Source organism: Neolamprologus multifasciatus, chromosome 7 (assembly GCF_963576455.1).
Source record: "Neolamprologus multifasciatus chromosome 7, fNeoMul1.2, whole genome shotgun sequence".
Taxonomy (NCBI): Eukaryota; Metazoa; Chordata; class Actinopteri; order Cichliformes; family Cichlidae; genus Neolamprologus; species Neolamprologus multifasciatus.
In genome coordinates, this window is record NC_140445.1 from 64,727,007 (window position 1) to 64,740,013 (window position 13,007).

General features: G+C 42.6%; 1 protein-coding gene across 1 annotated transcript in view; it reads left to right on the plus strand.

The window, feature by feature from the left end:
* fgd4a (FYVE, RhoGEF and PH domain containing 4a) overlaps positions 1-13,007 on the plus strand; it is a 63,115-nt gene that overhangs the window by 47,163 nt on the left and 2,945 nt on the right. The window contains exons 3-17 of the mRNA XM_085165077.1: positions 1,581-1,733; positions 2,339-2,534; positions 4,668-5,073; positions 8,040-8,129; positions 8,245-8,390; positions 8,590-8,746; positions 9,290-9,428; positions 9,540-9,598; positions 9,678-9,824; positions 10,186-10,358; positions 10,600-10,630; positions 10,723-10,803; positions 10,878-11,003; positions 12,368-12,505; positions 12,776-12,916. Of these exons, the coding sequence (XP_085021203.1) occupies positions 1,581-1,733; positions 2,339-2,534; positions 4,668-5,073; positions 8,040-8,129; positions 8,245-8,390; positions 8,590-8,746; positions 9,290-9,428; positions 9,540-9,598; positions 9,678-9,824; positions 10,186-10,358; positions 10,600-10,630; positions 10,723-10,803; positions 10,878-11,003; positions 12,368-12,505; positions 12,776-12,916 (2,183 nt within the window). The remainder of the gene's footprint in view (positions 1-1,580; positions 1,734-2,338; positions 2,535-4,667; positions 5,074-8,039; positions 8,130-8,244; positions 8,391-8,589; positions 8,747-9,289; positions 9,429-9,539; positions 9,599-9,677; positions 9,825-10,185; positions 10,359-10,599; positions 10,631-10,722; positions 10,804-10,877; positions 11,004-12,367; positions 12,506-12,775; positions 12,917-13,007) is intronic.

Genomic DNA, 13,007 nt, shown 5'->3' on the forward strand with positions numbered 1-13,007 from the left:
TTTGCTAAAACACACACACCCCGTAAATGGAAGCTAATGTACTAACAGCTTATAGAATAATGAGGGTCTTCACTCTCTCAGCAGTGTAACTCCATATTTGGACATTTGCTTTAACAGGCTGCTCCTTCATACCGTGTGTGTGTGTGTGTGTGTGTGTGTGTGTGTGTGTGTGTGTGTGTGTGCTCGGCGAGGTTAGAGAGAGGTCGAGTTAGGCTACTGTAAACACTGCCAGTCTGTGTCGCCTGCTCCATTAAGTCGGTCTGCCAGCTCTATCTAAACACTGATGCCGCGCCATCTGTGGCCAGCTGGTTGGGTAAAAAGTCTCACTGGTGCTGATCATCAGCTGGATGATTAACTGGGATAATCAACTGAAGTGTATGACACCCTCTAATGTGTGCTCTTCAGCTGTTTATGGCACTTAATATATGATGGGAATGATTTTTTCCTTTACAGGGCGAATTGGAGGAGAATATGTTTGCATATCTGTTTCTGGCACGTTGGTGTTTCAGGCCGCCTGTAATACTGAATAAAACAAGACAGAGGTTGTTGTGAAAATTAAGGTGTAAAATTAAAAGTTCTGACTCAGATATTATATTTCAAAATAATCAATTCTTAATAAAAAACATGTGTTTTAGCATAGTTCACCTTTGAAAGTAGTTGATGTTAGGGATGCACCGATACCAATACTGGTATCGGGTATCGGGTATCGGTATCGGTACCCGATACCCGATACTGGTATCGGGGCCGATACTGTAAAATGTGTGCGTGCTCATACTCGTAAAAGTTAACCGATACCATGAACCGATACTAACTTATTTCATTAATCAGAGGGTGGCTTGTCATTTCTGTTGTAGTTTTTTAGATTGGCCACTAGGGGGCCAATTATTATTTTATTTATTATTTATTTTATAATTTTTTATATTTTATTATTTATTTAATAATAATTATTTTGTTTGTTTGTTTACAATATGGACACTCTGCAATAATTTAAAAGTTTATTTTATTCGCAAATCGAATTTGTATTTATTTTATTCCAAACAGAAGGGTTTATTTATTATTCCGAAAGCTCGAGACAATAGTTCAGTGATATTTTGTAAAATTACAATGTGGAGACTCTGCAATAATTTAACAAGAGTGCTTATTTTTCACTTGAAATTTTTTTGTGGTCATTTTTATTAAGATTTTATTTTTTATATCGGCAGGGAAGATAATAAAACCTGTCTTCCAATTCATTGTATTTGTGTGTGTGTGTGGTAGAAGTATCGTTTTTTGTACTCTGTATTGGCAAGTACTCACATCCAAGTATTGGTATCGTATCGGTTTGAAAAAATTGGTATCGTTGCATCCCTAGTTGATGTAAAACATTGCACCGACATAAGTCATGTACTACCACAGAGTGACGGCATATATCAGCGTCACCTATCGTAAATATTAGTCATGCCGATAATGCCTGTAGTGATAAAACAGTAAAATACGTATGCTTTTGGTTTCTTCACTCTCACTTCTTTGTATAAAAATGGTTTTGATTCCATTATCGATTTTGTTTTTAAGCTTGTGCGCCCTCTCTTTGTGTCCTTTAGCTCTAGGCAGCAGCCCGGGGTCAGAACGCAGCGAATCGCCGAGTGTGCAGGCGTGTCTGAATCGGGTGACTGCAAGGACGACCGACAAGAGCCGGGGAGGGGTCAATGGAAGAGTCCCTGGCGGCAGGCCTCGGCTGCAGTCTAAACCACCAGGTACATAATAGCATGTGGGAAGAAATTCAGCCAGACGCCACAAAGTGAGAATCTTAGAAGACACAAATTATTATAGCATTTCGGTGTCTGGTTCACAACATGTGGTCTCAGTGACCTTTCTACTGCTTTGTTTTTCACTTCGTCTTTGTTTACTCTGTAAATCTGCAGAAAAACACTGAATGAATCAGTGCTTACGGACGCTATTTGACACTGTTAACATCCACAAAATGGTCAAACCAGAAGAAGAGTTATGTAAGCTGGCTTGGGTTCAGTGAACCGAGAGACTCGTTGCTCTTGTGTTTGCGTTGGGTAAATCATTCTGCACAGATAATGCAGGGAACAGAGCTCCATTCTTCCTGCTGCTGTAAGTCAGGCAGGATATTTAGTTGCAAAGCCATGCACAGTTAGTTTTCACCAAGCCTGATTATTTCTTTATTACATTTAGGACGTTTATTACAGTTCAGTGTCCTACAGGTGGTGTCACTTGTGACAGCTGATGCTGCCACCTTCAGCTTCAAACTGAGATTGCAGTAAGAAAATGAATTGAAGCTGTGATTAGTATTCAGGACGTTTCTCATGTTGTAAATTCCTCTGTTTATATCCAGTGCCTCCAAAGCCGCTGCACCTCCAAAGCCCAGTGACAGATATCCCATCCCCATTGGGCAACATCCAGAAACCCCCACTTATAAGCAGCATGGAGGACGGAAGTGGAGGAGGAAAAACGGGGGCTGTCAGCCGGGAGAGACCCAGAGAGAAACCCTCCAAAGTCTTAGACCTGATCAGCCGCTTTGAGGAGAACAGGTTCGGCCTCTTAACTTTCTCTGCCCAGATATCTGCAGAAATGAGCAGTTACTTGATGAATTTCTCATTCTGTTATTTTCCTAATAATGTTTAGGAAATGTAAGCCTCCGTTATTGCTTTTACTGATTTAAAACTCCGTCACGATGTGTGATTGAATTAGCAGCTTTTGCCTCGATGTGGTTGAAAGATTTCATCTTTGTAACTTTTTGGCTTTTGTAATAAATCTCTTGTTTGTTGTAATCACAGTGACAGAAATTGGTCTTTCCCAACTTTTCTACAGCAACTATTTCAAGGATAAAAAAGCAGAAGTTTCAAAGTTTTCAGCCGCGACTCATTGATCGTACCTCGGACGAGAGTCATTAGAGAGAGTAAGTGGAGATTAGTCTGTGGCTGTTGAGCCAAGTGTTAGCAAGGGGATGAAAGGAGATTTGTACAGGCGAGGGGAAACACGGGTCCACATTTGGTTGTGGGACAGAAGTCGGTGCTGCGAGAGGAGGATGAGGTAGGAAATCTTTGACGAATGTGAATACTTTGATATTGTTGCCTCATAGTTAAATTGTGAGTTAGATTCTGTAAGATCTTTCCAGTGTTAATCTGCGTCTAACTTGTTGTGCTTTACTCGTGTAAGTTTGCACTGTAGCTGCAGCCTTGTGTCTCTGAGGGAGCAGTGAGAGGCACAACAATGGTGCCCTTGTCTGTTCGTACAGTTGCACCCCTAAAATATGCAATCTGCAGCAGTAGCAGCCCACTAAAATCTTCTCATCTCTGGCCTCGATCTCTAAAAATCTCCCCGGGTCTCCAGGCTTTCTTTGCACCTTTCATCGCATTTTCTGGTGTGAAATGAGGTTAATCAGAGGAATCTGGTGCATCTATTTCATTCAGGCACTCCTGGGCAGTGAGGATTATCCCTCCAGTGGCCCTGGAGCTCAAAGAAGAGAAACGCTTCACACAGATTCTGTGAACAGAATTAACCTACTAATGTACTAATCTGGTTCACAAGGTTTGGCTGCCTTAAAGGCAGCTAGGCGACGACCACACCGCGACTGAAGCTGCTCTTAATTCGTGTCTGGTTGAGCCTGTTTTGAAACACTGTCACGTCCTGGAACACTTGCTGTGCTATTTGTGTGGAAGGAGGAAGTGATGTGTGCACCTACAAAGTGATGTGGCTGTATTGTTTCTGAATACTGTATTAAATAGTATCTCGCCCACTAATTGTGGTACTGTCAGTCTTACTCTGAGCGGTGAAAAGATTGAGTGAAAGAGTCTCATGTTCCCACACCACAGGTGGGTGACGGCCCCCGACACATTCATCTGTCGGGTGTTTCACCAGCTGTTCGTTCTTCCTCTATTTCTTGATACTTCCTGTTTCTACTGGGCAGGGAGAAAAAAGTCATCTGTTGGTCGATTGTTTTTTGCATCAGTAAACGTTAGATTCCGGATATAGACGTGGTAACTTTTTAACAGTTTTGCCTTTAATGTACTGAGTTCAGATAATCTTAGCTGAGACACCGTGGCTACTGTTGCTACTGAACGTGTGGAGGATCATTTGCTGGGAAACAGCTGCACCGACTGCCGGTACAGGATGTCGAGCAGCTGAATGGTGACATTGTACACACACATTGTTGTCAATCTAGTTTCCATGTCTGTGCTGCGTGTCAGTTGTCTTCTGCAAATTGTTTTTTCATTTCATTCATTCGGATGCTAAGCATAAAAGAGGCCTCGCAGCAGAATGTATAAAGGAGGTTTTCCATGTGTGGGGAAGAAGTGCAGCATCTACCTCTCGGGAGTCGTGGTGATTTAGTTTTCTGCTCCTCCTATTGCTCCTCGTTACTGTGCCCCTTTGCTTTACTCACACTTCCTCTCAGCTCTCAGTCAGCAACCTAATAAGACAGCAGGAAGTTTGTGCATCTCTACTGGTTTATTTTTAACTCTCACACTCATGTGCAAAAGCTCTCTGCTTGCTGTTGTGCACCACACTCTGACAATATGTCACCTTGAGAAGGTATAGACCAGCCTACCCCCTCCCTTATTTTCATATTCTGGGAAGGTTTGTTCGTTTAGTTTGTTAGCCCTTTATACGCTCTTACCCAGACTGAGCCACTTCCTCCTTTGCTTTTTCTTCTGTTCCTCCAGCAACACAGAAAACAAGAGAGACAGCTCACCGCTCAAACACATCAACAAGTCTGCCAACTGCAGTCCAGCTCACCGTGCATGTCCGAAGACGGAGACCAGCAGGAACACCTCTGCGGCGGCCACGACACAAGATGCCAACGGGCAAGCAGCTAACGGGGTGCTAGTGCAGATGGACAAGGACAACGAGAAGGACAACGAGAAGGAGAAGGAGGACACGGAGGAGAATCATGAAAGTGTGAGGACAGAGACTGCTGAGCTTGTAAATGGAGATATGGGGAGCTCGGAACAGAGCGATGATCATTCGCCTTCACACGCCGACAGGACTGGTACAGAGACTGAGAATGAGGAGACTGATGCTAAGACAGAAGGCGAGCACAAGAATGAAGAAGGGAGCACAGACCACAAGGTACGTATTGAGTTTAAGCATTTGCTTTGTGCTCCTGTTGTGCATTTCTACCTGCTATGTAACACATCAAAGCTGCCTTGCTGCACTGACTCATCTCTGATAGACAAACTCTCAGCATTTATTTATTTCTCAGCTTTCAGTATGATTAAATCACATGAACTACTTCATCTCTGGGTAACGGTGTAAGGATAGAGTTACAGGGGAAGTGTATGCATTTCTTTCAGCACTTTGTGCGTGTGTGTGTGTCTCAGTGGGGTATTTTTCTGTGAAGGGCAAACAGTTGTCAACATTTAAGCAGCTGACTCCGTGCTTCAGTAATCTCTCCCATGGGAGCCCGTTTTGCCTGCTGTTGTCTGGTGATTATAGATATCTCAGGTTCAGATCAATCTCAGTCTTCACAGTGACAAAGACAGCTGGGTAATCTCGTGTTGTGGGAAAGGAAAAGCCTCTCTGCTGTGCAAAAGATATTCATCACTGCTACAAGTCCTACCTTTTAAAAACGAACTAAATAAAAGTCAGAAACATATTTTACTGTCTTCTAGTTTCTTCTGTACTCTTAAAGTAACAAGTGCAAATAAACCCAGAATAACATTGTACTTATTTTATTTGTTACAGTGATTAATTTTACGAACATTACCCACAATTCAGATTTGGTTTTGTTGCGTTAATAGCTGCTAATGGAGCTACAGTTTGACAGGGAAGTCACAGGTGTTTTAACAAGCTCCTGTTGATTTAGGGGAAGTCCTGCCATTGTTAATGCTGCTCTGCTGTCATGACTCACTGGGACACTTAATGGGACTGGTATTTGGGTGGATAGATTCGATGTAGTTTCTGTTCAAACCATTCAAAGCAAAAGCATTACAATGGCAAAATGGGCCACAGACCACAAGTTTAATACTTAGTATGCAACATACGTTTCTGCTAAACAAACTGAATTCATGTTTTGTGAATGATGCAAACAACAAGTTGTAACTTTGAGCCGCCAAGATTTTTGCCAAGAAGTGCGATCTTTAGAAATGGAAAACTGTTAATCTGAAAGTGTAAAACATAGCTGTTGTGTTTTAAAGTTAAAGTACCATATTTACAGAAGCCTACCCAAGTACTGTACTATACTGTATAGGTACTGTACTTTCGAGTAAAGCGAATATATATATATATATATATATATATATATATATATATATATATATATATATATAGATATAGATATATAGATATAGATATATATATATATATAGATATATATATATATCTATATATATATCTATATATATCTATATATATATATCTATAGATATATATAGATATATATATATAGATATATATATAGATAGATATAGATATAGAGATATAGAGATATAGAGATATATAGATATAGAGATATAGATATAGATATATAGAGATAGAGATATAGATATATAGATATATAGAGATAGAGATATATAGAGATAGAGATATAGAGATATAGATAGAGATATAGAGATATAGATATATAGAGATAGAGATATAGAGATAGAGATATAGATATATAGAGATAGATATAGATATATAGAGATATAGATATAGAGATATAGAGATAGAGATATAGATATATAGATATAGATATAGATAGATAGAGATAGAGATATATAGATATAGATATATAGAGATAGATATCTATCTATCTCTATATATCTATATATATATAGCTATATATATCTATATATTATAGTCTCGATCCGAGTGATTCTACTGGCCAGTGCACTTTGCTATCTATAATGTCTTTTTATTGTGAAAGTTGTATTTTTGGGAAACAAAGAACTTGATAAAAAAAACATGATCAGCATGTGGATGCATTGATAATGAGTGTACCTAAAGTTTGTTCTGGAACCTTTCAGGTGAGCGTCACTGTGCTATTGTCACGGCTTCGTGGCTTTACTAACCACTCGCCTGAGGCTTAGTTTTATACAGACGTGTAACTTTGTTGGATTTGGTGTCGTTTCCCTTCTTCCACATTTTCATTTCCCATTCGAAGGTCCTCGAGCACCACATGTCAGTTCACTGTTAGCGTCACGTTAATGAAACACACACAGGTGCTGCCGGTGTTGTGCCAAAGTAGGTATCCCCGACAGAATTTGTTTCCCCTGTGCTGGGAGCACGCAGGAAGTACTGATGTTTTCATTTTGTGAAAAAGTTAAAAGTTAGTATTGTTACGTTACCATTCAGTTTGAGGGTTACAACAGAAAATGATATATTTATTGCTCACGGGGTATCAGATGGGATTATTTTAACAAACCATTAACATTTTGGCTGATGACTATTTTTATTCTTCTGTAACTTTACTATATAAAGAGCTAAATCCTCCAAAGTTTCAGGAGTAATGCGTCATAATAAGAAGTGTTTGTGAACTAAAAATCAACAATATTGGAGACTGTTTGTCCGTGATTTTGACAGTCCAGCGTGTGCTCCCGACGCAGGGGAAACTAATTCTGTCGGGGATACCTAGTTTGTCACCGGTGTGTGTAACAACAGCAAAGCTGTGCTGAACACAAGGCTGCAGTGAACAGCAGTGTGTTGAACCCACATTGGTAGATGTACAGCTATAAACGTCGTCTTGCTCACTGGTCACACAGTTCTTGTAGTTTCAATTCAGTTGTGAACGAAATCTTGCAAAGGGAACTAGCAAAGGGACGGGAAGCTACGCTTTCAAAAAAAGATGTGGGAATTGACAAAGCCATTGTTAGAGAAGTATCAGACGCTGTTAAGTTGCCAGTAAATGATGTGACTCTGTATGTGTCTGTCTCTCAGCAGAATAGCACTTTCACACATTAGTGACTGAATAATTCCCAGAGTAATCTTTTCAGTTCAATTTTACTGCAAATCGGCATGCAGGTACTTTACATGGACACGGCAAGACTTTCATGTGCTATAGCCAGAAATGCAAGAATTCACATGTGTGTGTGTGTGTGTGTGTTCTCTCTTTTCAGGAGACAAACGAACAGAAACTATTTAAAATTGCCAGCGAGCTCTTGCACACAGAGAAGGCTTACGTGGCTCGACTGAACCTGCTGGACCAGGTGAGGAACCCAGCGAGAGGCCACTTCTGTTTTCTTGACCATTTTCCATTGTAAAAGGTTTAACATTGCGCAGAACAGAAACCCTCATTTGTAGCCACTGTATATGTCTCTTCAGGAGTTTTGTGCTAAGCTAATGGAGGAGGCCAATAAGGGAACGTTCCCTGTGGACGTAGTAAAGAACATCTTCTCCAATATCTCCTCCATCCACGCCTTTCACAGCCAGTTTCTGCTTCCCGACCTGGAGAAACGGATGGGAGAATGGTGAGATTCAGCTACTCGACTATGCTCATGTGCTGATGCAGCATGAGGTCACGATCAGCAGTTTTGGAGCTATTTCAGTACATGTACATGCACAAGGAATAAAAATGGACGGTTCAGCCGGTGCAAGCTACTAAAGAAACTGTCTTTGTACTAAATTAGATCTTTTACTTTTACAACCCCACCCACATCTTTCCTGCAGGGACTCTAAACCTCGCATTGGGGACATCCTGCAGAAACTCACACCCTTCCTCAAAATGTATGCAGAATATGTGAAGAATTTCGACAAAGCCATGGAGTTGCTGAAGCAGTGGACAGACCGTTCACCTCAGTTTAAGGCTATAATTCAGGAGATACAGGTATGCACTGTAACAGAGTCCAGTAAAGGAAAAAATGCATTTTCATACCGTGTTGTGGCTTTTATGCTTAAACCTCTGTCGTGTTACGAAGCATTTCAATTCAATTCAATTTTATTTATATAGCGCCAAATCACAACAAAAGTCGCCTCAAGGCGCTTCATAGATACAGAGAAAAACCCAACAATCATGTGACCCCCTATGAGCAGCACTTTGGCGACAGTGGGAAGGAAAAACTCCCTTTTAACAGGAAGAAACCTCCAGCAGAACCAGGCTCAGGGAGGGGCGGGGCCATCTGCTGTGATTGGTTGGGGTGAGAGAAGGAAGACAGGATAAAGACATGCTGTGGAAGAGAGACAGAGGTTAATAACAGATATGATTCAATGCAGAGAGGTCTGTTAACACATAGTGAGTGAGAAAGGTGACTGGAAAGGAAAAACTCAATGCATCATGGGAATCCCCGGCAGCCTACGTCTATTGCAGCATAACTAAGGGAGGATTTGTATGATAAAGGAAAATCAAAGCTTTCTTTTTCTGTCTGGACAGAGTCAAGAGATCTGTGGGTGTCTAACGCTTCAGCATCACATGTTGGAGCCGGTGCAGCGCGTCCCTCGATATGAGATGTTGCTTAAAGACTACCTGAAGAAGCTGCCTCAGGACGACCCCGATCGAAGAGACGCAGAAAGTAAGTAGGAGCGGCACCTGAACGCTGCACAGTGAGGAATCGGCTTCATTTCACTGAGGGTGTCTAAAATGATTCTGTTAAATTTCTGGATTATCTGCTCCTTTTTTTCAGAGTCATTAGAGATTATTGGAACAGCAGCTACTCACTCCAACAGTGCCATAAGAAAGTCTGTAAGTAAAGATTGGCTTTAGCCAGCTGATGCAGATCCTCTCTAACAGTTACTAAGATGAACGTAACTTCATCTTTTAGGAAAATCTAAAGAAACTGCTGGAAATTTACGAGATGCTGGGTGAAGAGGAGGACATTGTTAATCCTTCCAACGAGTTCATCAAAGAGGGCCACATCTTGAAGCTGGCGGCCAGGAACACGTCAGCGATGGAGCGATACCTCTTCCTGGTGAGAGAAACACCTTCTTGTATAATGAAGGACACTGCGGGGAAATATGCTGAGGCGAGACTTTGCCCACACCAGTCAATTGAAACAAGTGAATCGTTTCTTGCTAGGACCACCTCTGTGTAAGGATGCATCAGAGGCACATGAAGAAGTCTCTCAATTACTGAGATTGCCAGATGATGTGATTAACTTGTGTCTGTTTCTAATTAGCTGAACGTAGAATGTGCCCCGTGTGCGTGATTCGGGTTACCTGCAGAGTTTGAGGTTTTCACCCTCAGGAAGGAAACTGCAATAGCGCTGATGCATCCAGCTTACATGGTTACATAACTCAACTGCAAAGTGGTTTTTCCCCCTTTTCTCCTAGTTCAACAATATGCTGTTATACTGCGTCCCGAAATTCAGCCTGGGAGGTCCTAAATATACGGTGAGGACTCGAATCGGCATCGATGGGATGAAGGTCCTGGAAACAATCAATGAGGACTACCCTCATACCTTCCAAGTGTCTGGGAAGGAGAGGACACTTGAACTCCAGGCCAGGTGCTCTTTTTCGAGCAGCATTCACACACAATATGCAAAAGTTAAATTCTCCATTCAGCACCCAGGTGTTAAGCACTCTGTTAAAAGTGCAAAAACAATGTTATATGTATGAAACGGCTGCTAAACGACTGCACCCAGTGTTCATTTTCAGATGCTGTAAATCAGCGGTTCTCAGCCCTTTTGCTGTTGTGTGTCTTTTATGTGTTAAACTGAATTCTGTTTGTTTTCTCCACCTCATCAGCTCAGAGCAGGACAAGGCTGACTGGATCAAGGTATGTAATTTCCAGCTGGTTTTCCTATTTAACTCTTCTTTTTTTCATACAAATTTAAAGCGACACCCCCTGTCGCGCTTATTCTTTTCCAGGCTTTCCAGGCGACCATCGAGATCTTCCAGCAGAAAAACGAGTCATTCAAGAATGCACTAAAAGACGTGGACGAAGTGTCGGTCAGTGTTGGATCGAATTGCCCACGAATGTCTGTGCTGCCACAGTGAGTGAGCTTTTTTTCTTTTAATGGCAGAAAGCCGAGCTGGGAAAACGCGCCCCGCGCTGGATCCGTGACAACGAAGTGACAATGTGTATGAAGTGTAAGGAGTCTTTCAATGCTATCACACGCCGGAGACATCACTGCAGAGCCTGCGGCTACGTGAGTAATGTTTCTGTTGTGGGTGCCATGCATGTGTATGCACAGTGCAGGGTAGAGAGGTTAGACCCCATTAGTTGAATTGATTGAATTGAAAAACCCAGATACTGCCTATGTGATGTTTTTTTCCACCAAATATGTCGAATGATGATTTAATGACGTTTTAAACCACAAAATGTGTGGATCACCCCTCTGAATCTTTGAATTCAGGTGTTTTCAGTCCTGTTGCCATAAATGTATCGAATCAAACGCTCAGCCACGAAAATTTGTGAACAAATGAGTTGCTCTAAAAACTCACAGAGTGAGTGTTGAGCAATATGGGGAGTAAAAGTTGCTGCTGCGCTGCTGAGTCAGTGACTGCAGAGTTCCTCTCCTCTCCTCTCTCCTCTCCTCTTCTCTCCTCTCTCCTCTCCTCTCCTCTCTTCTTCTCTCCTCTCTCCTCTCTTCTTCTCTCCTCTCTCCTCTCCTCTCCTCTCCTCTTCTCTCCTCTCTCCTCTCCTCTCCTCTCTTCTTCTCTCCTCTCCCCTCTCCTCTCCTCTCTTCTTCTCTCCTCTCTCCTCTCTCCTCTCTCCTCTCCTCTCTTCTTCTCTCCTCTCTCCTCTCTCTTCTCTCCTCTCCTCTCCTCTCTTCTTCTCTCCTCTCTCCTCTCTTCTTCTCTCCTCTCTCCTCTCCTCTCCTCTCCTCTTCTCTCCTCTCTCCTCTCCTCTCCTCTCTTCTTCTCTCCTCTCCTCTCCTCTCTTCTTCTCTCCTCTCTCCTCTCTCCTCTCCTCTCCTCTTCTCTCCTCTCTCCTCTCCTCTTCTCTCCTCTCTCCTCTTCTCTCTCCTCTCCTCTTCTCTTCTCTCTCCTCTCCTCTCCTCTCCTCTCCTCTCTCCTCTCCTCTCCTCTTCTCTCCTCTCTCCTCTCCTCTTCTCTCCTCTCTCCTCTCCTCTTCTCTCCTCTCTCCTCTCTCCTCTCCTCTCTTCTTCTCTCCTCTCTCCTCTTCTCTTCTCTCTCCTCTCTTCTCTCTCCTCTCCTCTCCTCTCCTCTTCTCTCCTCTCTCCTCTCCTCTTCTCTCCTCTCTCCTCTCTTCTTCTCTCCTCTCTCCTCTCCTCTTCTCCTCTTCTCTCTCCTCTCCTCTCCTCTCTCCTCTCCTCTCCTCTCCTCTCCTCTCCTCTCTCCTCTCCTCTCCTCTCCTCTCTCCTCTCTCCTCTCTTCTTCTCTCCTCTCTCCTCTCCTCTTCTCCTCTTCTCTCTCCTCTCCTCTCCTCTCCTCTCCCCTCCTTTCCTCTCCTCTCCTCTCCCCTCCTTTCCTCTCTCCTCTCCTCTCCTCTCTCCTCTCTCCTCTCGTTATCATTATTGCTAATAATATTGCTGCCTGTCTCTTACAGGTGGTGTGCTGGAAATGCTCGGACTATAAAGCGCCGCTTGAATACGACGGCAACAAAATGAACAAAGTGTGTAAGGACTGCCACTGCATCCTGACTGGAGAGGCGATAGCGGAGGGCAAGAAAAAGGGGATTCTCGAGGTGAATAAACCTGATGTTGTCTAATACGAACCCTCATTTATATCAGTGAAGATGAGATGAACGACAAAAACAACAAAGACATTTCAGTGAAACAGCTTCAACAATTCTAAGCTTGATGAAGGGTGAATATATTGTGTGGCTGATGGATTAGACAACAATAGTTGCAGCTAACGTACTTAAAACAAGTGACTGTGCACTTGCAAGTTAAAATGGTAATGGGAGTAAACCGTCATGTGACAGAAATAACATCAGCTGTGCTCATGTTTGCAGATTGAAGCCGGTCAGTTTGCAGACAGCAGCATCATGTGTGGCTTCCTGCAGCACTCTGAGAAGAGCAAAATTTGGCAGAAGTGTTGGTGTGTCATCCCTGAGAAGGAGAGTCTGGTGCTTTACCTCTATGGAGCTCCACAGGTAAAACCACTACTTCCAGCCAAAAATATGATTGGATATGTTAATTTAGCAGATCATTTACAGTGAAGACGATCTCTTCTTTGACTTTCCT